Consider the following 24,895-nt stretch of genomic DNA (forward strand, 5'->3'; position numbering starts at 1 on the left):
GAGCGGCGAAGCATGTAGGGAAATGTGTTTCACCTCCACTAACGTGAAACCTGGAGAGGGGTGAAGCATGCAGTATGCGCCGGTGTTTCCCACAGCAAAATCGCTGCTAATGCGCAATGAGAGACAGAGAAAGAAGAAGAGGAAGAAGAAGGGCCTGACCGAGGTAATTCGCCACATTGTCTTGAGAGAGATTTCTTTGATGAGACACTAGTGGTGCCAAGTCTGAAACCGGGCATGTAGGGAAGGGTGTTTCAGCTCCACTAACGTCGTCGGAAAACTGCGTCGGAATGCAGGTTACCCTAAGGTGCTTCTTCTTCTTCTTCCCTACATGCCCGGTTTCAGTTCCCTACGGCATGTAGGGAAGGGTGTTTCAGCTCCACTAACGTCGTCGGCTATTTGCTGGGCTATCTGTTGCCTTTTTCATTTTTAGTGGACCGGTGGCGAGTAAAGTACCATCACTTTGCAGATATGCTTCAAGAAGTGGTGTTTCAAATAGATGACTTTACCGTAGAGACCCACGTTTGTGTCTCTGGTTTTAGATACGATATCTTGAGCGCCTTGGTAAATTTCGTCGGGGATTCTGACACCGCTGCTGAGCCAAACATAATGTTTTAGGCATTAACGACGACCGGTGGCGAGTAGTGGGACCCAATTTTTAAGGCGCATACTCTTGATGACGACGGCATGACACGCCGAAAAGCTACAGTGTAGAAAAGCCGAGACTACCGAGACCCTAAGGTGTTTGATGATGATGATGATGCTCTTGGAATGATTGGCACCTACCCACTCAGGGGGATCGGCCAAGAGTCGGGCGGATCATAAAATCTGAAATTTTTAAGTGCTAATAGACGTTACAGTATCAATTAGAATGAAGGGTTTTTTTAAAATGAATTCCAGTTTTAGAGTAGACCGTGTTGCATAACCTCCCAAATGGTCAAAATGATTCTGTGATTATGACAATTTAAAAATTATTAGCGGTTGGTGTGTCGAATAAGACGATTTGATTCGCATATGAATTTCTCGATAGTGCCCCAGCACAGAAGCGACAGAAGCCCCAAATGACTGGCAGATCAAGGTGCCGCATTACAATTTCGATCGTTCGTTTTCTGAGAGGAAAACCGTCGGCATTCCAGCAAGAAATGTTCGATTGTTTCTGCCTCATTGCAAAAGGAACATGTAGGAGAGATCGCCAGACCAGCTCTGTAAGAGTTGGGATCCTACATCGCAATCTTGTCATTGCTACTTCTGTCTGCCTTGTTTTACACCATTTTCTGCTCCAAGGGAACTGAAGGTGCTGATAATCTGGTGATGAAGCGAGACTTGGAGTAAGCAATGATCAGAGTTCTGAGCAATGATAAAGGTGTTTCGCGGTTTCGCTCCTAAAAAACAAGCCCGCCAGGAATAATCGCTACCGACGCCAGCGCCAGCGTTTCGTCTAGCGAGTAACGGTAGCGCAGATGTTCTCCGGTAGCGCCCGATCATCGCCATCAACAGATCGCCATCGCTACCGGGGCGTTTAAATTTTGACAAGTGGAAAGCCCTTTGCGTGTAGACTGGATCGACGCATTCCGCTTGCTGGTTTAATGACACAGTGACACAGGCCTCGGCATGGATTCCCCTATGGAAGCTCTCATCAAAGGTAAGCCGTTTGCGGTGCCATCAAACTCCCGACATTATGGAGTTGCATAATGGAAGTCAGTGTCTGACATACAGTTTAAACTCGATTAACGAAGTGATCGGGACCCGCGAATTCGTTTGTTAAATCGGAAACTTTGTAAAACCGAGAGAACGACAAATCTATTGCCTAGTGAAAAAGCTCGTGATTTTCGCCTGCGCGCGCTTCTTGAGCAGCGGGCAGTGAAATCAAAGCGTCCTCGGCACCCAAGTGTGCCCGAGCAAACCGCCACAGAAGGTCGACGGCCTCCATCACCTGGCTTGGTGTGGCCACGGGAGCTTCGACAGTATCCGGATCGTTCGTATCTTCGGACTCGTCGTCGAGAGCTGTTGTGTCAGTGTCCGCGCCTACTTCGGCATTCACGAAGTCATCGAAGTTCTGGTCTGCGGCCACCTCGTCACGCCGACAAAGCGCTTCCCAACAACTGGGGGATGCCTCTTCAGTTTGTTTTTCATGTGTTTTCTGGCTACGCTGGTTTAAGACATTGCGTCGCAGTAAGTGCTACCTACCCACATAGGTCGGCAAAAAATGTGGAGCTCACTCAGACTCACTCATGAAATATATTTTGCCCTTAGAGCTCACTCGGACTCAGACTCACCAAAAATTTTCCTCAACCGGACTCACTCGAACTCAGACTCCCTGAAATATTTCTCAGTCTGACTCACTCGGACTCAAAGTCACCAAAATATTACTCACTCGGACTCATTCAGACTCACGGCTCTGAGTCTCAGTGAGTCTGAGTGAGTTGACTCGTGAGTCCGTTAGCGTATAATTAGCTTTTTCGACCATGGTTTCATTGCTCTTTAAAACCAATACTTCGCATAATTGGTGCTCCACTTGGTGCCTTTTGATCTCGTGCCTTCATATATGAGTTATCAGTGGTTGCAATCTAGTAAGGACATTTTTATTGAAAGGGATGACTCACATGAGAAATTTTTATCAAGAACTTCCTGTAAAAGAGTTTGCGGGAGCGAGGTCAACCTGCCCCCCCCCCCCCCCCTCCCTCCCCCCTTTCTACATAACTCACGCCTCTGATTAATAAATACTGAGCTGGTGTGTGAACGCTAGTGCTTTGAAGTATGTGTGAGACGGCGGGAGTATAAACGTGGGCCTACATACGGCTGATAGTAATGCTGAAGTTGTGTAGATAGAACCATAGGTCTGCAAAAAAGTGTGGAGATCACTCGGACTCACTCAAGAAATATATTTTGTGCTTAGGGCTCACTAGGACTCAAGACTCACTAAAATTTTTCTCAGCCAGACTCACTCGGACTCACTCGGACTCAAGCTCACCAAAATATTACTCTCCCGGACTCACTCAAACTCAGACTCACCATGATCTGAGCTTGAGTGAGTAGACTCAGGAGTGAGTTTGCCGACCTGTGCCTACCCATCACTGTAGCTTTTTTCCCCTATATAGTAGTTTCACATTTTATGTGGCTGCACACGGGGGATTTAATGGTGGTGCCAGGCCTTCATGATTACGGTCCAATGTTGATATCCATGGTGCTTATTCCCAGACACATTATATCAAATAGTTTTAGAGTTGGGTGCCCAGGTCTAGGTTTCGTCGGTCTTAGGTAAGCGCTCAAATTTTAGAATAGGGCACCCGATGCTTACGCAGTGGCGACAACCCAAGCTGATTGCATTAGCACTGCTCTGGGTACCGTATTCTAAAACCTTCAAAAGTCGGGTACAACTTAGGAAGTACATAGAGGCCCCACCCAGATGACTGAAGCGTGGCAGCCGATCATATCCGCAACTAAAGAAATAGTCCCACTCATGCACAGCCAATGTTCTCCAAAGGTGGGGGTCACCGGGCGTTCGGCACATGATGTCACTCTGGAGTGCATGCTCATTGGGACAGGCTTGTGTACATCCGCCTTTGAAGAGTAAATGCTGCAGACTATTTAAGTTGCTGAATACCTGTCCATAATGACGTGCTGTTTAATTGCACTCAATACTTGCGCAAATTCCAATTTCCCGCATCGCATGACGAAGTGAGCATGAACTGCCAAGAAAATTTCTTTAAAGCAACACTGCCAGCTTCCGGGGAAATATCCACTCCCTTTTAATTAATTTCCATGTGGTGAGCTCATAGATTAAGTCTCCGGTCGTACATGTTAAACAGGAGCTTACAGCTTCCTAATTCTGTATTGTTGTGTTCTTGAACATGCTTGAAATATAAAATAGATGAAAATTAAAGAAAAGGGGCACCGTGCAAGCTATATGTCATTAACTCCTGGCTCTACATGAACTGAGGCAAAAATCACTGCAAGTGTTTCCAACATTTTTATTCTGTGCTTCTACATTGTCCTGCCTAGTGTTATCTTTAACTAATGCTCTTGTTTTCTGTTCGTAGCGATGATGATGGGCCGCCCTGATAAGGCCGAGGACCCTGGCTCTCAGTTTTCACACTTTGCTTGAAGACCTAAAGACAGCAGCGCCTCACCTTCTCAAATCGGACACTTACCAAGAGTTGAAAAGGGTATGTAGCTGTGGTACAAGTGTTTTTCTCTGCATGGACAGAAGAATGCTTGTAGGAATGTTTTGCTTCAATAGAAGCTTGTTGTAAATGAGTGTCTTTCCTATCCACGAATTTTCTTCTTTCTAAACTACTTCAGTGCTCACTTTCGTGAAAGGGACATCACTTACATGTTTGCCTGTGATGCCTTAGTAGCCAGCTGTCACCAGAGGCTTAGGTGCGCTCACCCCTGCCACTTTCCTGTTACCACACCTTCTGTGTCACTCATCCTGAGCAAAAAGCTCTCTACATTTTTTTACAGTGATGAAAATAAATTTGCACTTAGAAGTCCTTTTTTTTTCTGCATTTAACACAGTTGTGCTGAATGTGCCACCCTGGTAAACTTGCTCCATGCACCAGTTGTGAAGCTCTGAGCGTGTAACACAAATCCTTCCGAGCTGACAGCTGTCAGCATGCATATCATCTGAGAAGTTTGCCCATTTGAAGAGCTCTGTGGGCCCCCAACCTATATCTGACTGCTGTGTCACCAGCGATTCTACCTTGGGATGCATGCACATTTCTTACGCAACTGCATGTTTAACAGCTATCAATATTTAGGAAGTATGTATTATTGAGCTCTAATTTGATATTATTTTCCACATCCTTGAGTAATAGAGTAGTGATTAGTACTGTGCAGTAACTATAACTAGTGCAGTAGTTTATTTCAAGAAGAAAAATATGTATAAAACATCACTGCAAGTGCAAACATTATTTAAAAAAAAGAATTCAGCATTTAAATAAAACGACGTTGCTGCCACACAGCAGTGTAATTCAGAATCGCAAGTTGGGCTAGTTGGTGGATGTTCTTCGTAAAATAATTGACAACGCAACGGGTTAAACACTGACAGAAAGAAGAAAAGGACACCGCGCTGAAGTTCAGCGCGGTGTCCTTTTCTTCTTTCTGTCTGTGTTTAACCCGTCGCGCTATCAATTATTTTCAGATGAACAGCAGTGTAATTTTCTGAGTAGTAACAATTTCTTTTCTAAGCAGTCACTGGTGGTGCCTGCATAAAACAAAATTTTCACATTCTTGCTTAGAAGATCTGGTTTGTTATGTAGATTACAGAATCTTACTGCTTATGTTCATGGTTGTGGGAGTAATCTCCTGCAGCCATATCTGAATTATCAAAATTTTTGTCGCAAGTTTCAGGTGATGATGCAACTTTTTGAAGAAGCTGCCAGTTTCCCAAGTCATAATTCTGCTGTGTCTTTATTTGTGTTTTAAAGGCTGAACTTGATGCTGCAGAAGCACAACAACGATATGAAGCAGCTCACGAGATGAAGTGTGTGTGGAAGGACATTCAGCACTCCTGCCACAACAAAGATGGTTTGCAACTGATTGACAGTAGTGTATGGAAATGAAATCATTTTCTTCTTTTAGTAATGTTCATGGTACTGCTACTTGCCGCTGCAAAATGTAATGTGAGGCTCTCTACTTGAAAGAGTGATAAAAAGTGGATTAGCACAAGTTATGCACTCTGTGCCCTCTATTCACTAGTGTTAAAAATGTGAGCAAGTGTATTGCACTGGTAGCTGCAATTTAGTCATAAAGCAAAGTTTCCAGGGGGGCCAACCCGTTTTGACAGTTTTATTTCTTCTTATGTTTTCTCAGTGGCTCAAGTGCTGCTTTACTTCCATTATCACTGGAACCGTCTGGTTATAAGAACAAGCACTAGCCAAGTGAAAGGAATCCTTACATTATGCAGACCCAAAGTGAATAAATTGTGCATCATGTGCACATTGGAAAATGTTGTGCACAATTTTCGCAAGATATTTTGCAGATTGTGTAAAAATCATTGTAGCAACACAGCTATCTGACCTAGTTAAAATCAGTTCATGCTTATGAAGTGCGAAAAACGCACGGGGACGAAGTAGAGATACACACAGGACAAGTGCTTTCTAACATCTGGTTTTATTATGAGAAAACTCAGACTTCTTATACAAACAGATCTGAGCAAAGCATTTCTTGAACAACATCAGTACACATAGCGAAACACGTGAAATGATGTAATGCTCACAAAAATGCGGACAGTAGCAATCTCTCTTTGTCCAATATGGCAATGGAAAGATGACTTACACACTGATCTTCGTGGTGCATAGGCATCATGTGGTGATGTTTTCCAATGCCATTGCAGTGCCAGAACGCACAGCTTAGTGGACAGAAGAAAAATTGAGCCGTGGCCGGAAAAGATGCTTATGGTACATTCGGCTGGGTGGATGCACCCAGCCACATGTACCATAAGTTAAAGGGAATTTCAAATGTGTGCATATATTTCTGTATCAATAAAACTGTTGAGTGGGCATTGTGTGAACTCAAAATTCTTCTTTTCTAAGTTTAAAGTTGGCTTTACTGACTTCATTTAGTGATTATGCTGGGTAATGTGCTTTTTTCTTGGCAGGAGGTATATCAAGGCATTATTCATCAAATTATCGTTCATTATTCTGACATGTGCTTGCACGTTGCAGATGTATTGCTCATTGTTTACTGAAATTGACTTTTTTTATAGTATCACAAAGAAGCTGAGAAGGTGCAGGCTGCAATTGTGCTTTCTGAAGACCCAGTTGGAAGGCTTTTGGGTCTGGAAGATTGTGACCTAGATGAGGCAAGTTGATCTTGTTTAAACTTTGCACTTTTGTGCTATTTTGGGTTGCCATTGTTGGACCTTACCACATGATGTGCCACATATGATGCCAAACATCTTACTTGCAAAAGGGTGAGGAAATAAGATGTTAAAATTTTGGCTATGATCTGTCATATCTGGCATTTTAGCTACAGCTGGTGTCATGTCTGCAGCAACTATAGCTCTAAAATAAATAAATCCTTGAGTTTTTGTTTTCCTTCTGAAATATGCTTGGTAGTAGTGAGGCATGCTGCTTGCAAAATGCCAGTGCGAACTTAAGTTCTAAGGTTCTTACCACTGAAAAAAAAAAGACTCCAGACCAGCACGTAACACGCAGCACAGTCTCAGCGTAAGCTGGAGGAGCGGCCTTCTAGGAGCCTGTTGTAAACTCTTCTCAGGCACTTAACACAAGCACTGAGCATAGAAAGTAGCGGTTTGATGTCCGCACATTTATCTAAATACCATCAGGTGTGCTTTGTGATTGGAAAAGTTTGTTGTGAAGGATGCCACGGACCATTTGGATGCCACGGCCATTTTGATGCCACGGACCATTTGGTGTGCAGTGTCACAGGGTCCAGATAACACCATGGCAAGATAGTGGCAAACAAGGGAAATGGTAGTCTGTTCACTGCTGTCAATGCCTTAAAGTTCCCACGTTAACCGGTTTATAGAGAAAGCTATAGCTGGGACACTGGTGTTGAATTGTGGCACAGCCCTTTATATCGGTTAGGCAGCTTTAAAGTGCCCCCGCCCTCCCCATTTTGAATTTCATATGACATGACACATGGAGTTATTTGACACGTTCTTGATGCTGCTGATGAGGACCGTGATGATAAATTGTGGCTGAGCACTTTGTATTGGGCGGTCAGCTTTTAAAGCGCACACCCATTACGCATTTCATTTGGCGTGACACCTGATGCAATACCATGCACCTGCCACACGATGCTTGCAACTGCTTAGCTGAACATGAGACCCCTTGGGCGATAGAAAGTCGCTATTAATGCTACTCTTGCTGATAACGAATTGTAGCGTAGCTGTTTGAAATGGGCAGGCAAGTTTAATGCGCAGGGAAGCTGTGCAGTTGAACTGCGTTGACACTTGCTGCAAAACTATGCAACTGCAATGTGTGCACCTATGTTGTGTGCACATGTGGCCCCTCATGAGGTGGGAGGCCATTGCTGATGGTGCTGCTGCTACTGATGATGATGAATTATGGTACAGCCTTTTCTAATAGGCAGGATTAAATCATTCATCGATTGCACATTTCACATGGAGTGACACTTGGGTATTTACTATGCAACTGTAGGGCAATATTTGCGTTCGTGTAGCTGCACATGTTGGTGCTACGGCCTATGATAATGATGAATCATGGATGAGCCCTTTGTAATGGGTGGGCAGCTTAAGAAGCACCCCTTGGGCTTGTTGAAAAAAACACATCCTGTGGAAAGCTTACACGGCTATGAACTGCTCTGCCAAATATTACAGTTGTGCGCGCCGCGTAAAGGCCACAAGCGGAGCGCGAAGTTGCCATTTTCTCAGGCGCCCTCTTTTCAAACAGAGGCCGAATCTCACTCTCGTCGGTGGGCGGGGCGTCTGCCCGTTGACGTCGCGGATCTGCCTGTTTACGTCGCAAGAGACATAGCATGCTTATTGGCCGATGGCCGACGTAAATCTAGAGCGGTGTTCGGATCAGATGCGCTTCTTGCTATGGGGTGCCGCCATTTGCCGGCGCCGCACTCCTGAGTACACGGTAGCCGCACTAGCGCATGTGAATCACAGCAGGAGAGCGATCGCGTTTCATGACGCGCACTGACGTAACTTCTTTCCCCCGTACCTTCCCTCCCTGTGTAGCTTCCAGTGCGCTCGTTGGCACGAGAAAAGAGAGAAAGCTCTGAAAGCGTGCGCCAAACCCCCGTAACTCCGCTCATCCTTGAAGGATTCGAGAAATTTTTGCGGCAATCGATTCGGGAGGCAGTATACTCCGATACTGAGGTCATTAGATCATTACTTGGAAAAGTGGTTCATGACCCCTTTAAAGGATCCACTCGTGAAGCAATTCACCTGGTGTGATATGTGGTGCAATACTATGCATCAACCGTTCACTCTGTGAGGAAAGCATTTTAATGCATCATCTGTGATACAGCATGCACTTGTGGGTTTTTAGAGCGCAGCTCTTAGGTGCCCATTCCTGCGTTGAGCGGCATCGCTGTTGTTGGCTGGCATCAGCGTAACTGAGAGTGAACGAGGACGAAGGAGAGTGAACGCGGAGTCTAGATATCACAAAGTACTGGTCTCTAACCTCGCTTTCTCCCTCCGTCACGCGCGCTGGCCCCTCGGACAGAGCTCGCACGTATGCAGGGCTGGCACGTGCACTGCGGCTGGCTTTGCTTGTTGTAATGGGGCTGTCGGCGTTTCGCTTGGTTCACGACGCCTGCAATGCACAGAGTGGTGTGTGTAGCACTCAAGTGCTGGCAGTTTCTGTGGCAATATGTAGTGAATGTTACATTGCTACAACTGTGGAGAGCCAAAACTGCAAACACAGTTGGTGTTGCCCCAACATGAATCTGCACTCAGAATTTGCATTAGGCAGTGTTGTAATTGTTGGTGAATTTTTTGGCTTGGGAGAACAAATCGCTTTCATTGGTAGAAAACAAATTTGCTAGTGGATTGATGTATTGCACAGTGTATCATGTTTAGAGCCACTGTTCTGCTGCTCATATAAAAAAAAGTATGGGCACCATCAGTTGGTGCTGCTGTCAGTGCTCATTCTGAGCACTAATAGCAGCAAGTTGAGGGGACTCTCATAGAAGGCTTTTTTGCTCCAGCTCTTAATGGCCGAGTAAATGTAACTGACAATACAAGTTGCAGTGATAGATTAATGTTTGAGAACATCTAAAATGGCAATATCATCTACAACAGCACTTTAATAATGGAGAAGTTAAGGTGGTCATGAACCACCCCTTGGACATGGTCAGAAAACACGTCCTGCAGAAAGCAGACACTGCTATGAACATTTCAGCCAAATCTTGCAGTTGTTCATTAGGGTGGCTTGTTGGGCAAGTTGGTACATTGTTCTTCGTAAGGAAATGCCAGCAGCACTAAAGAAAAGAGAAGAAACTGAGCCAGGAAAAAGAGACAGGAACAGGTAGGATGCTGGACTAACAACTGACTTTATAGATGGGTATCATGAAAAGTGAAAACACAACGCAACATGCAACAGGTGGTGGCACTGTGAATGTTGTTCTGGTGATGTCAGCTGGGGGTATTGCCTTTGTGTACTACACTCCAACTGGAATAACAAAATTTTCATTCGCTTTCTTTAATATGCAAGAGCGAGAAGGAAAGATTTTCTGCCATTTTAACCGCACGTTCTATAACAACTTTCTCCAACAGCTGCCTATATCTATCGGGGTTTTTCAGTTTTTGACTATTTTTTTTTCCGAGTGTTGATTTCATAAACTTCAGTAGTTTAAGGAAAATAAACTTTTTTTTTTTTGCATTTGCCTTGCCTAAAAACGGCTGTCGTGGTCAGTGTTACGACCTCATGACTCAGTCAGCATGTGCTACATATTTGCATTATTGGGCAAATCTCAAGCATGAACTTCATGTACTACTTAAGGCAGGAGCAAAGGGAGAACCCTTCATAAAGATTCGGCTGTTCGTTATATTCCCTCTTTCTGATGCACACCAAACTGATTTAGGTGGAGGGTCCAAGCAGAGACCTTTGTCACGTGCTTTTTTATAGGCAGCGGCACAGTGGAAATAAGCTTAATTTTCCTAGGCATGTCAGCATAGTGGCCACATCATTACATAACATTACTTTCTAATGTTGCTTTGCAACGTAACTTTGTCACTGTTTCTGTCTGTCCTTCTACCGGAGACTCCAGACATATTACGACTGCCGGAAACCTGTGAAAAAGTGGTTAATAGTGGTTTTAAAATGTAAATGGTGGCATTCCACTTTAGTTCAGTCTACTTTAGATAGCATTAAAACTGCCTTGTTGCGGTGCATTGATAATACACTATCTTACAATGTTATTTTTAGTATCAAAAGCAGATACTGTTCTTGTTGTGAAAGAACGTGAAGTAAACATGGGATCTAGCACTCTGCAAAAAGTGTTTTACGCTTTTTTAGTTTCTTCGGTCTGTTCTGCCTGCACCATGCCTATTCATGAAACACTGTTGACCCATCACTTATTTAACACAGCATTTTACTACTCATGAAACACTGCATCCAATTCCACATTTTCCTATGCTGCTGCTGGAGCACTGAATTTGAATAGTCATTTAAATAGTAATTTGAGTAACACTGAAATGAAGTAGTCATGCACAGCAGTGACTTACTTAATTTTCTGAGAATGAAATAAAATTGCTTCAGTAATGTTCTTAAAGGGACTGACAACCGGCCTGAACATGTAAGGAGTTCCTAGCGGAAATAGAAAAACCATGACATTCAGTGACAGAATCGAGCGTTCTTTTCATGGGTATAGTAGGATTTATATTTTTAAACTGTGTATGAAGGTTGTGAGAACCGGTATGTCACGCTGCCTCGTGGGCATGCCCTGGTGCGGCGCAAAAGAGTCATTCGGACTTCTGTACGTAGTCTGCTGTTGTTTAGGCGCACCATAATTCAAGCTTAAAATTAAAGTCTGTATGTTATGTATCCCAGCTTTATTCTATGCTTATTATGAGGTAAAATGAGCCGACGCTGAGAAGCGGCGTTGCCTACTAGTTGCCAACTAGTTTAGGCTCTACTAGTTGCCTTCGCGGCAATTAGTAGAGCCTAAAACCTGTTTCAGGCTGCGGCGCATGTGCACAGCATACCACAGTGCGTGAATGCGTACCACAGCTATGCAAGCTTGATAAACACAAGCTTACTTTCATATAGATATGGCCTCACTTGTTTGCCGGCATGTGTACCACTGTTTACAGCTTGTGTTGGGTGCTTGACTTCATTGACGCTGCAGCTAGAAAAATTCTGATAAAAATGTTTCGTGGCGTTTTTCGTGTTAGGTTTAACACTTTGATTAGACACCTTATTGTTAAAGCTTTATGTTGCTCTAAAGAAAACGGGGAGCATAAAAGTTGGTTGGCAGTCTTAAATGCTGGATGGTGCTGTACTCAAACATTAGGTTTATTACAATGCAGAGGTGTTAGTGCCATGCTCACAGGCATGCTGCAGTAAAGCTGTTGTGAGTGCACAGCAACCTGAAAGCAATATCTTCGTTGGATATTAACGCTGTATGTGAATTTCTGCTCAAGGATGGCTATCGCACAACTTGAGGAAGGATCTACTCTAAGCATGGTTCTTACAGTCTACCATGTGGCGACTTTGGCGACTTGATCTTGTGGGGAATAGCCATTAGATTACAGTATACCCTTTGTACAAACTTAAAAATCAAGATGTTAAAAAATCCTGGGCAGGGGAGGTAAAAAGACACATTAAGCAATTTTAACTTAGTGAGCATGCGTACAATTCGATAGCGTGGTCTCCCACGTGACATTTCACGTAGCCAAGACACTACTCCAACTTCCCAGAGCTAATACCTACACGTAGACATACTTCCAATTATGTCGAAAATTTACGTGAGGCAAAAGTTGAAATTATACCGCAGACTCATTCTTTCAGAAGCAGCGAGCACGCACATGAGCAGCTGCAGCAAAGATTGACCTCTAAACTTGACCTCACTGAGCTTCTGGCCCCGTACAACTCGTGCATCAAGCTATTAACCTCACTCATAGAAATTCGAGCTGCCGACCTCATTTGAACCTCGCCTCACTTTGTGAGGTTGAGGTTAAATTGAGTTTGACCTTCCTGTGTGGGAACCATGTTAGCCTGCCCACGTTTAACGGCAGGTTGATGTTAAGTGAGGTGTTTTCCAGTGAAAAATGTGCCCATGTTGGCTGTGTCTTTTGGAAATGGTCGCTAAACAGGGCAGCATTTCTTTTGAAGAACCAGTGAACACGTCACCTAAACTGATCCTTAAAGTGCATGGGATCAGTATACTTTCTTTTACACCATTTCTTCCGTTTTTGCAACTGTTCTTATTATATATCACAGGTTTTTCTAGAACTAAATGCATGTTTTTATAGTCAATAAATAGTATAATGATGACTGCACATTGTATCATGTATATATGTGTCAATTTTTGTAGGAACACAGCCATGCATTCAACCTTTCGGCCAATCGAAGTTCAGAAACTTTATTTAGACTTTGTGCTAAGAAAATAAGGTGTCATAAAGTTTCATGCAGTGCAAGTCGGAAAGAGAAGTTGTGACTAAAGTAAATGCTTTTACATTTCTTTTGCAGATGTTCATCCATGATTTACATCGCGCAGTTTTAAAGCACCTCCGGCACCGTGATTCGAGGATAAAACGAAAGTTGAAGGCCCGTAAGAACATTTTCACAAAATGAGATTTTAGGGGAAAAACTAAATTGTCATTTACCTGAAAGTAAAATGAAGCGCCAAAGGAATACTATGGCATGTTCCTCAGACGAAAAGAGAAAAATATATATATATGGGTCATTGCATGCCAAGTGTCCCAGCCATGGTGTCGAACAACACAGATTTTGCTGATAAAATTTGTGCCTTTTCGCTGTAGCACATTGAGCATTGTGGCAAAGAGTCAGCATGAAAAAACATGTTTCAGTCTTGTGGCACCTTCTCGATTTTCGCTCACTTTTATTAAACTGCATTAAATAAATTTATTTCAAATTTATCTTTGGATGTTGAACTTCCAAAACTGCGCTTGCACTGCTACAGAGGTTTTGTTTAGATGTCCTGTTATAAGAATCCCAAAGTCTTGTGTTCCACTGCCTGCTACATATTTTCAAAAACAAGGGAAATCCTCAAAGTTAACAATTTGTTATGAAGTATTAATACTTTAGGTATGTTTTAAGTATGATTTTTAATACATTGTCTAGTAATATCTAGGTATGTATATACATTTTCCTGTGTGTACTAATTGTGCATGTGTCATTGTAGCACGATGTGCTAAGAATATCAGAAGCTGTTCTCTGGTGTATTGATTTTCCATTGGGACCTCAAAACATACTCGCAATGTAATGCAAATGCAGTAGTTGTAACCATGATATCAAAGCGATAAAACTTCGAACTTTCTCCAGCCACTGACATACACCTCACATCTTGCCGCCACCTGCACTTAGTGTCAGTTGCTCGCTGTGTGGCATAGTGGCAACACAAAGAATTTCCATATGCATTCTGAGGGCCAACTTCAAAAATTTCCTTCCTTAAATAAATTTTGATGAGGCTTTCTTCACTACTTAGCAATGAAGTGTTCTATCAAATACCACATGCAAAATATTTTTACTTGGATCACATCAGGACGAAAATACAGCCAAAAATGCATTTTCTGTGGTGCCTCAATTTTTTTCATGGGAACTTGGAGCATGTCTTTTTGCCTGTAAACATTTTTGTATGAAAGTACACTTTCCTGAAAGTCATACGAATACTTAGATTGACCAGAGAGCCAGAGAGAGCACGAGTTTCTTTAATAAAAAATTATTAACTTTGAAGACTTGTTCTTGAAAATATGTAGCAGTCAGTGAAATACATAATTCCGAGATTCTTATGGTAGGACGTACAAACAGAATCTTTGTAGCAGCACAAGCACATTTTGGAAGTTCATCATACAAATAACAAATCTTAAATAAATGTTCATATTACAGAGTTTAACCCTTTCCCTACCGAGTGTTTTAGCGAAAAACGATACAGAAACACCGATTTTTTTTTTATTTGCCTATTTGATTCTATGTGTCCTCAAACAACCTAAAAAAACTATTTAAAGGCGCTTTATTCGCAAGATACAAGCGAAATAATTTTTTTGAAAATATGCAGAGGATTGGCTTCACTGCACTGCACCACGGAAAGTGCCCTAACCTCTCCAGTCTTCAGTGCAGTAAATATCTCTTTGAAATTTAAAAATAATGCACAGGGACAAGGGACCCCGTGAAGAGCCTTGGGCGCAATGGTGAGGGTTTGTTTACATCTATCGGTGTCCACTGCCAATGTGTTGGGACGCCGTCGTCGTCCGAATCCGATGATTTACAAAAAATATACTGCTCTGTGTATAGTTGCTGCTACACTTGCAGAAGAACTGAAATTATTCATTCCACAAAGCCTTGGCAGACAAGCGTTTTCTTCTCTTTTTCTGAAAAGAGCTGCTGCCTGCATGCGCGTGCCAGAGGAGCATGCCATTTTCTAATTCCGGTTACCAGAATTTAGTCCTTTTTCGACCAAAATGTATGTTTTGAGCATGTTTTTAAATTTTTTACTGCACTCTCTATTCAAGCCAAAAAGAACTCAACAAATTGAATCAGGGTAGCTTAATTGTGGTGTCTCCAAATGCTTCTTTCAATGTGGACGAGCCCAGCTCTTCTTCAATAGGGAAAGGGTTGATAAATGTGAGGAAAATTTCAGAAGGTGCCACGGGACTGAAAAGCTTTTTCATGCAGAAATTTTTTTTGCCACAATGCTTCATGTGTTACAGCAAAAAGCCATAAGCTTTATCAGAAAAATTTGTTGTCTGAGCACCACAGCTGGGCAGTTGGCATGGAATTTGTAGCTATTGCTTCTTGTTGAAAAGTTCCACAGAAACTCCTTTAACACGACAGCGTTAAAGAGCCTGTGTCACAGAACATGCGGTGTTTGTGTCAGTGGTGTTGTTAGTGACCGAAAAATCGGCGTTGTGCATGAGCGAAAAATCCCGATGGATGCAAAGAATAAAAATTGGGGTTCAAAACAGAAATTAACCCAGGCATTCTGCGTGGCAGTCAAGTGTTCTACCACAGAGATGCGCCAGTGCTTGAAACATTTTTGGAAGAAGACCCTATACAGGCATCGTATTGTGGGAGGAGTCATGCTAACAGACGTAACAATACGTGGTAGAAGCGTAGAATCTCGTGAGGCGTCACATCATGTGATTTAAGAAGAGAAGTTCAGTGCAAATCAAGATGAACCAGTGGTCCGTCTTGATTTGCGCTGAACTTCTCTTCTTAAATGCAATGTACCAACTAGTCCCAACAAAAGTTTTGCACCGTGTGAATTCCATAATGAGTGGGTGGTTGAAAGCTGCCAACCCATTTTAAATTGCTGAGCTAGAATTGATCATTATCAGCCACAGCATCAACAAGGTGTGTGTCTATGTAGGTGCATGTATTGCCTTACAGGTGTGTACAGGGTAATTTGCAACTTTAATTGCAGTAGGCACCCTAAGAGAGTTTACAATGGCCAATGTAATGTGCACAGATGTTCCTTCCCTCACAGCATGGTTGAGGTATCCACCGAGAAGTGAACCATGGCAAGTGAATTAGGATGCGATGTGAATGGGGCTGCTAAAACTATCGCGTTGCACTCTTAAAGGCAAAGCTTAAGTGTCCAAGTTTTTTGTTAAATCAAATATGGCTCATTGTGAATTAACTCTTGTGATGCTTTCGAACTCCAAATTGTATTTCCTTATGTAGCAGTGATAGCCGTGAGGTTTTGTCTTGGGAAAAATGTTGGAAAGGAAAAAATATTAGAAAAAATAGTCTGCTTCATAAATTTTTCTAAATGTTGATGATAAGTGATAAGTGAGTTACACAGTTGGGGTGTTAGAGGCTTACCTTATGTCAACCAGGAACCTACGTATAACACTGCTCTCTTTTTTTCTTTCAAGCCAAGAAGTATTTGGGCGTGGGAGCCTTGGCCGAGGCATTGCTTGCAAAAATTCATGGCATTAAAAACTCAATTGCAAACATGAGGCTCTGGCAACAAGAATGCCTTTTTAAACTGGAGAAGGTTTGTGCCTTTTGTTATATTTTCCTCATATATAGTGTTTACAGCTCATATTTATTGTTTACAGAATCCAAAGGAATGGCTAAACTGTGCATCCAGTTTTTGTCAAAATGACAACGCGATTGTGTTATGGTCTACCACAGGATCACTGGCATAGCCAGGGGTGAGGGTTCACCCCCCCCCCTTCCCCGAAATTTTTCAATTTTACAGGAGTATATATACACTTACACATACAAACACATGCATGAACATAAATAAAGTATGGTTGAACCCCCCCCCCCCCCAAAGAAAAAAAACATTTCCGGCTACGCTACTGCGCAGCATGCTGAATAAGCTCAAGTAAGAGTTGTAGTTGGGTTTCCTGCAGAAGTGGAAGTGAACTGCTGACTTATCTCTTTCGTCACTTATACATACCTGCCAAGTCTCCTGGATTACCCGGGAGACTCCCGGATTGTGAACGTTTCTCCCGGTTGTACGGGTCATAGCAAAATCTCCCGGAAATCCAGCTTTGCCCCGCGCGTCCAGTGCATTGCGCGCCCCATGCGTCATGGTGACGCGAGGTAGGACATTTCGCGTACAGATGCGCTACACACAATTTAAAAATTGATCCTAAATGTGTTATAGGTTATATCAGCCGTTAATATTTTGTAGATGATGTGTTTGTGTACACACAAATCTATCCCACAAGTTGTCTCGCCTTCAAAATTTTGTGTCACTACTGCTTTAAGTGGAGAGCCCAGCACATAAAAGGGTAGCAGTTACCGATGTCTGTCGAGATAGCGTGTTCGCCAGCGCTTGCGACCGTCCCCATCTCAACGGCACCCCTTATGGTCTCTTGCCCGACGAAATAACTGGTAAGCAAGCGACGACAGGCCTCGCACGCGGAGCGATGTTATCGCATGTGCCCTTCGCGCGACGGTGACGGCCGGGTCGTTTCATCTCTGCTTCAACCGCGTTCGTCCCTAGCGCTAGCACACTTTTACTCGCACGTGAAACAGACGATGCGTAAGCGATGTTATCGGTTTGGACTCTGTACAGATCAGCGGCGACCGCAAAATCCCGCTGACAGTGTCCATATAATTGCTATCGCAGTACCCCCCCCCCCCCCCCGTTGAGTAGATCTCCCGGGATTCCGTTTCTCCAAACTTCACTAAGTTCATCATAGTCAGCGTATCCTATGTCCGCTGCAGGATGAAGGCCTCTAGCAATAATTTCCAACCCAGTCTTTCCTGCATAAGCTGATTCCATTTTGTGCCTACAAATTTCTTACTTTCATCGCTCCACCCAACCCTTTGTCATCCTCAGCTGCGCTGCCATCTCTTGGTATCCATTCCGTTACTCTGACTATCGGTTATCTGTCCTCATGACGTGACCTACCCAGGTCCTTTTTCTTAATGTCAACTATAGGATATCGGCTAAGCCTGCCTTTTTTCTCTGATCCGCTCTGTTGTCTTTCTATTTCTTAGTGTTACTCCCATCATTTTTCGTTCCATTGCACGCTGTATGGTTCTTAACTTCTTACGTTTATTCATTCTTCTCCAAGTTTCTGCCCCAAATGTTAGAACTGGCAAAATGTAATGATTGTACACTTTCTGCTTTGTGACAGCGGTAGGTTGCTGACCATGAGCTAAGAATGTCTACTGTATGTTCACAAGCCCATCCTTATTCTTCGATGAATCCCTTTTACATAAGTAGTCCCCTATTAGTATTTGACCTAGATATACATATTCCTTCTGCAGATCTTAGGGTCTGGTTGTCTATCACGAACTCTCGTTCTTTTGCCAGACAACCTAGAATTAATTACCTTTGTCTTCTGCTTATTTATCTTCAGCTCTACTTTACCACTTTCTCGGTTTAGGTTATTCAATTATTTCTTGCAATTCATCACTGTCATTGCTGAAAAGCACAATGTCGTCTGCTAGCCATAAATTGCTGAGGTATTCTTAACTAATCTTTATTCCTATTTCGTCCTAATCTAGTCATTTAAATACTTGCAGTGAATAACAATGGAGAAGTTGTATGCCTTGTCTGACCCCTTTCTCAATTGGGATTTTCCTGCTTTTCTTGAGGAAGAGCAGCGTAGTTGTGGAACCCCTGCAGATATTGGCTATGGTATTCTTGTATCCTTCAAGTACTCCTTACCAGAGCAATGCCTCTGAAACTGTTGGTATCTGTACAGAGTGAAATGCCTTTTCATATTCCATGAATGCCATGTGAAGGGGTGTCTGCATACAGCTGATTTCTCAATTATTTGATTGATCACATGAAGGTGATCGTAGTGTACTTCTTCTGAAGACATCTTGTTCTCCAGGTTGATTAAAGCCAAGTCTGTTTTTTATCCTATTTGAAGTTACCTTTGTGAATATTTGGTATAATGATGAAACTAGGCTGATCGGTCTAGAATTCTTCAATTCTTTTACGTCTCCCTTTTCGTGCATTAGTAAAATATCAGCGTTTTTCTAACTCACTGGTACAGTTGAAGTTTTAAGGTATAATGTACAGGTGTGGCCACTGTTAGAGGTAACATGGCGCATGTGGCCGCGCTCCTTGGACCACCAAGCGGGCACCGTGCGAAGTATTGCGGTGCAAGCGCACTCAGCGCCAGAGGCAGAGTTAGCTGTGTGTCATCTGCTACGGTTCCTCCCACTTCCTCGCACGCACTCTGGTAAAGCGCACACGCCATCTAGGTCTCACCACTCGCCGCAAAGTGGGAGGAACTGTAGCAGACGATGCGCAGCTAACTTTGCCTCTGGCGCTGATTGCGCTTGCGTTGCAATAATTTGCGCGGCGCAAGTAGGAGAGAGGAGGCGCACCTCAGCATCTTGTAATAATTGTTTTGTTATTTTTGTTTGTTCTTTTCGATGCACACGCTCGATCGAAGCTAACCATTGGCGCCGTGATTTGGTGCTAGCCCTTGAAGACAGTAACGCATGCTTGGTGTAAGCGCTTGTTTGGGACAGATGGGTTATGCACAAAACTTTGGTGTCATGTGTGATTTATACAGGTTGTCCTATGTAACTTGAGCCAAGAATTTAAGAATGAAAGGCTCATCGGAAGTGAATTGAACCATACGCTTACCATTTGCACTTTATTTTCCCCTTATCTAACTCATTAATTATGTTTAAATACCCAGATTTTAAATGATTTAATTATTAACTGAAGACCCCAGGAATGAACGATGTTATGGAGCACCTTCAGAAACTCCCTTTTAAAATGTTCCCTTTACCATACGTCTCACGTTGTCCTTTTTTCTGCATTTGAAAGAAAGCTCACAAGAATATGAAAAAAATCCACATGACTGAGCGCTTTCACGCTACTATTGTCCTGCTCTCAAATGTTTAATTGGTGAAGAAGGCTGCCTGCAACGGCACTGTGGCAATGAAGAAGCGGCAGAGTGTTTTTATGGTGGCCGGCATCTGGGCCTGCAGCTTTTGCGGATGACGGTGCAAATGCATGCTGCTGGCCGAGCACTGCTAAGGCGATAAAGCATCCGTGAAATGCTGCAAGCAACCTGGCTCACCAATTGAACGCTTGAGAACAGCACGACAGCAGTGTGCAAGTGCTCTGTCACATTGCTTTTCTCATATTTCACGGACTTTGTTTGCAATGCGGAAAAGAGGAAATGAGACGCATCGTATGGAAAGCAATTCAGTCAGTGGTTTTTGAAGCTGCTCTACAACTCTGCATTCATACTTTAGGTCTTCAGCCAATAATTAAAAGGTTGGGTAATTAAATATAATTAATGAGTGATGGGGGAAAATAAAAAATAGCCAGTGTAACTATAGGCTAGTGCGAATAGCATACATTCGGTTCAATTCGCTTATGATGTTGCCCATGGGCAACTTTGTCACTTTACACGGATGAGGAGGACTGGACAGGCGCTGGAAAGGGGCACAGGAATTGTTTCTCGAAATGGAGCGTCTGCACAGCATGCAGCACTTTGATATTCATAAAATGTGATTGCCACGGCTTTCTGCACGAATTCGCGAGCTTGTTTAGGAGATGTAAAAGAAAAGTCAGAGCCTGTTTTCTGGCACTTTAAAGGGGCCCTGCAACATTTTTCCAAGTAATCATCGAATGGCTTCATTAAAAGAGTTTATTCTCACAAATTGACTGCCGCAAAAATTTTTAGAATCCATCAAGTACGAGCGGAGTTACAGTAATTTGTTGTATGCTTCAAGCACTTTCTCTCTCCTTTGTACCAACGAGTGTCAGAAAGCTACGCAGGGATGACAAGGGGCAAGAAGATGCATCCGATCATTAGTGCACGTCATGCCTTGAGCACTTTATTTTCTTTTTTTTTTTTATCTTCAAACGCGCCGCTTACTTTCAGTGTGATTGCGAGCGCGGGCACATGGCGGCATCTTGCGGTGGCCGCGGTAACTGTGCAATTAATGGTGCTTGAATCAGCCAATGGCGGTGGACTTTGGTTTTATGGTGTGGTCATTTGAGTTTATGGCAGAAGAGGGAACGGTTTCTAGCTGCCTTTGAGAATCAATTGTAAATTCAAGGCCGCGTGCTGCTCTATAATGTTTGGCTTGCGTGTTCTCAGGAGCCTCGACTACTGACCAGCAGCATTTTCTGGCCATGCTGAAAAAGTGTTGCAGGATTCCTTTAGGTGCTATCCTAAATTCCTCTGTTTTTACCTTGGTTACATTTATGGTGGCCTGTTTTTTAGCGATAGATTTTGTTCTTGCTCTCTGTAGGTTAAGTGTGATCTTAACCCCTCCCCCTCCCCCCCCCCCCCCCCCAACTTACCTTGCTTTTTACCTTGCCTTCTACTTCTATGTCCTTTGTTGTGCTTGGATCCCCACACATTATGAAATATATTTCATTATTTGTTTCTTCGTAAGGGTTTTTTCATATCCACTTGCAATTTCTATGCTTTCTGAAGGTGTTCATTATGCAAAGTCAATTTTCTTTTGCAAATTCCATTAGAATTTCACCTCTGTCTTTCTAGAGTTGATGCCATAATTGCCTGTTGCTTTTTCTTCCTGATTTCTTTCTACTTTCACTTTGAGGTCGCCCATGACTGTGGTGTACTGGGTTTGTACCTTTTACATTGTTAATTCACTATCCTTACAGAACTGTTTTACTTTCTTGTCATTATGGTAGGATGTTGGAGCATTCCCATGTATTACTTTCAGCTTATACTTCCTAGTTAGTTTTATCACGACTCCTGCTACCCTTTCGGTAATAATGTAAAATGCTTCAACATTACCTGCAATATCTTTGTGGATTAGAAGCCCCACACCATACTCTCTCATCTCAGAGAGCCCTCTGTAACAAAGGGTGCGCCCATTAGTGAGCACTATGTATGCATCCCCATTTCGACCCTCACTAAGGCTGTTGATATCCCAGTTAAATACTTCTAACTCCTTAAGTAGCTTCATAAGTGTAGCTTCGCTAGAAAGCATTTAACATTGCTAGGTTCGGCTTTCATTGGCAGCCTGCCTGGATGCTGTGGTTTTTGTATCCTCTGCTGTGTAATGATTCTGACCACCACCGTGGTCAAGTGTTCTGCAGCTGCTGGAGACTGAGAGCCAGGAGGTAATTGTAGGCATTGGGTTATAGCTGTTTTATAAGCATGGGAATGTTGTGAAGCATTTTTTTCTTGCTGCTATACTTGGTATTTTGTTTGTTCTTAAATATTTTGTGCATCAGGTATATTGTTCAGTAAAAAATGTGTAACTGTATAGTCCATGACTGCAAGAATTACAGTGCACATAAAACTGCACCAAAAGTGCCTGCATGAGCATAGTGCTAAATTCGTTGCAAAACCTGCACGTTTTACAATGTTTGACCCATTATAGTTGTGAAAGCTGCTGCTTAAAACATTCAAATTAACTTACTTAGTGCACATATTCCTAAGCATTACCACTAGCAAAGATGTAGAAAAAAAAGGGGATGTGTTGTAGTTTGGTTTCAGTTTTTAATTAACAGTGGTATGTTACAACGGCTACCTGACGCTATTTGTATAGAAGCTGCATCCGCATTATTGTGCGTAGCAGCAGTGCTAGTGCTGTAGAAAAATTTCAAAATTCACATATTTTCTGTCCTAATAATTCAAATTTCTATTTGCCAAAGCTAAATGCTCGGTTCAAAGCATTTATGGTGTTATTGATGTTTCATTAGCATGCAGTAGACCTTCTTACCATACTTGCGGCATGGCATCTGGCAGGATTTACATTACAAAACATGGATGTGCAGCTGAAGACGGTGATAGTTTGCGAAGCCATCAGAAGGTTCATAATTGTACATCTTAGCCTTGTCAAAGGGGCCCTGCATTTCAATTATGCATGTTTTATTGTATTTTTGCTTACTAGGAGGCTTGATGATGACGGAAGCACCAGTGAAAGTGGCAAAAGCAAAACATTTCATATTTTAATTTGTTTCTGAAATCGGTTTCCGCGCCGACTACAGCATCATGCTTCAGCAATTTCTGGCAGCAGATGTGACATATTATGCTGAAGGCGTTGATTGCTTGGGAGTGAAAGATATTTAGCACATGCTTATGATGTGCTTACTATGAAAATTTTTAAATGAAAGCATTCTATGCTTTTTAGAACTACAAGAAAGACACAAGTTTATGCATTACAATTTCATTTTGTGTGCAATTGACATGAGCACTGTACAATGGCCTGAACAAAGCGCAGTCTTCAATGTATTGCCCTTTGCATTTCTGCATCAGGGGAAAACCATTTATTTTGCTGTGGTAAAACTCCTGATTTCTCTGTACTCTCAGCCTAACTATGTTATCTGCTGAGGTCGACGTAGTTTTTAGCTGTTGGTGTAACGGCTCACATGGTGGTAATGACGCCGTCAAAAAATGCAGCAGTAACTTGTAGGAAGGCCACCATGTGCAGAAAAGTTCTGCAATCTGTAAGCCGCATTTTGAATGGAACCAGCATGCCACGTCACTGGGTGAATGAAATGTGAAAGGGTATCCCAATTTCTTGTCTGCTTTTATTTTAAATTTGTAAGTTGAATAACTTTTGTTTGCATGCGTCAATCAAAATTCTCTCTGTATTAATCTCGGGACAAGACAAGGAATGTGCTATAGTGAAAATATCTGCAGCTAAAATTTGGGTGTAGGACCCCTTTAAATGAGAATTTATTTTAGAAGAAAATTTGCTTAAATTGAAGCTTGCAGATCTTGGCTTTATTAACAGTGAGGTCAGTGTGTTATTAGTCATTCATATCTCTACAGCAGCAACTTTCTTGCCACTTATGTCAGTGGACCTTTTGCCACAGTCTAGGGGTTGGTGGCTCCAGAGGTAAGCTTACATTGACTAACACTGCTAGCATTGTTGCTCAGGTGTGATAACAGTTTGTGGTATGTATAGTGTAATTTTTCATCTCTCTCTTACAAGATGAACGCAGCACAGCAGAATGAATGTTTTGCAGTAGTGGCATCCTTTATTTTTATTCACATGCATGCAATGCAGTGTTTACATCCTGGTATGAGTTTTACTTTCACACGCTCCCTTTTCAGATGTTACGAGAAATCACCACAATGAGACGGGAATTGCCTGAGCTGAGAGAAAAAGATTATTCATTTTTGCAAGAGTTAGAGGAAAAAATTATAGAAGGGCTCATTGAAATAGGGTAAGTAATGCGAGGAAATATCGCTTCAGTAGGCTAGAAATATTGCCTATGCCATGAATTGATTGAAAATGCCCAGGTATTACTGGAAAACAGTAACTGATTGCTGAGGTCCCTCATGTAGGTCTTGCAGTGGCTGCTCAATGAAAATTCACAACCAGCACTCCCACAGCATGAAATCGATGGTTTGACGAAGCATCGTGGACTACTTACTGTGCTTCATTTTTCACTGTAGAGTGCTTGGCAATTGAAATGCGATAATTGTCCCATGTGATGGCCAGTGCATTTTGCACCACCTCTGATCACTGGGCCTGAGGGTCAGACATTGTCGCAATGCCAGACCAAAGCTCTCGCTTTACTTGTATACCAGAATTAACCAGCTTGGGGTCCCCTGCGCTCAGCTTTGGCACAATAAGCACCAGATGCCATGCGGGCCACTTATCACGTTTCAATTGTTGAGCAGAGCGCATTCGCATGACACACTTCTCCAGGAAATGTTGCAACTATGCTTGCAAACAGTTATCCTTAAGTGTGCTTTGTTTTTGCTGTTTCTGGGTAGGGCAATTAACAATGTCACAACCATCTACTGGCACGTCTACTGAGGATATTCAGTGCGCACAGACTTATATGCATGTGCAACAGAAACAAAGCAATATTGCGTACCCACTGTGAA

The 24,895-nt window shown here is 42.7% G+C and overlaps 1 protein-coding gene across 2 annotated transcripts in view; it reads left to right on the forward strand.

The window, feature by feature from the left end:
- Positions 1-1,448: 1,448 nt before the first annotated feature.
- The window catches only part of LOC119374789 (uncharacterized), a 39,879-nt gene continuing 16,432 nt past the window's right edge, over positions 1,449-24,895 (forward strand). For both annotated transcript variants that reach the window (XM_037644982.2, XM_037644976.2), the window contains exons 1-7: positions 1,449-1,639; positions 4,038-4,163; positions 5,427-5,549; positions 6,707-6,802; positions 13,131-13,212; positions 16,499-16,620; positions 24,113-24,225. In XM_037644982.2, the coding sequence (XP_037500910.1) occupies positions 5,478-5,549; positions 6,707-6,802; positions 13,131-13,212; positions 16,499-16,620; positions 24,113-24,225 (485 nt within the window). In that variant the 5' untranslated portion in view covers positions 1,449-1,639; positions 4,038-4,163; positions 5,427-5,477. The remainder of the gene's footprint in view (positions 1,640-4,037; positions 4,164-5,426; positions 5,550-6,706; positions 6,803-13,130; positions 13,213-16,498; positions 16,621-24,112; positions 24,226-24,895) is intronic.

This window comes from Rhipicephalus sanguineus, chromosome 1 (assembly GCF_013339695.2).
Source record: "Rhipicephalus sanguineus isolate Rsan-2018 chromosome 1, BIME_Rsan_1.4, whole genome shotgun sequence".
NCBI classification, from domain to species: Eukaryota; Metazoa; Arthropoda; class Arachnida; order Ixodida; family Ixodidae; genus Rhipicephalus; species Rhipicephalus sanguineus.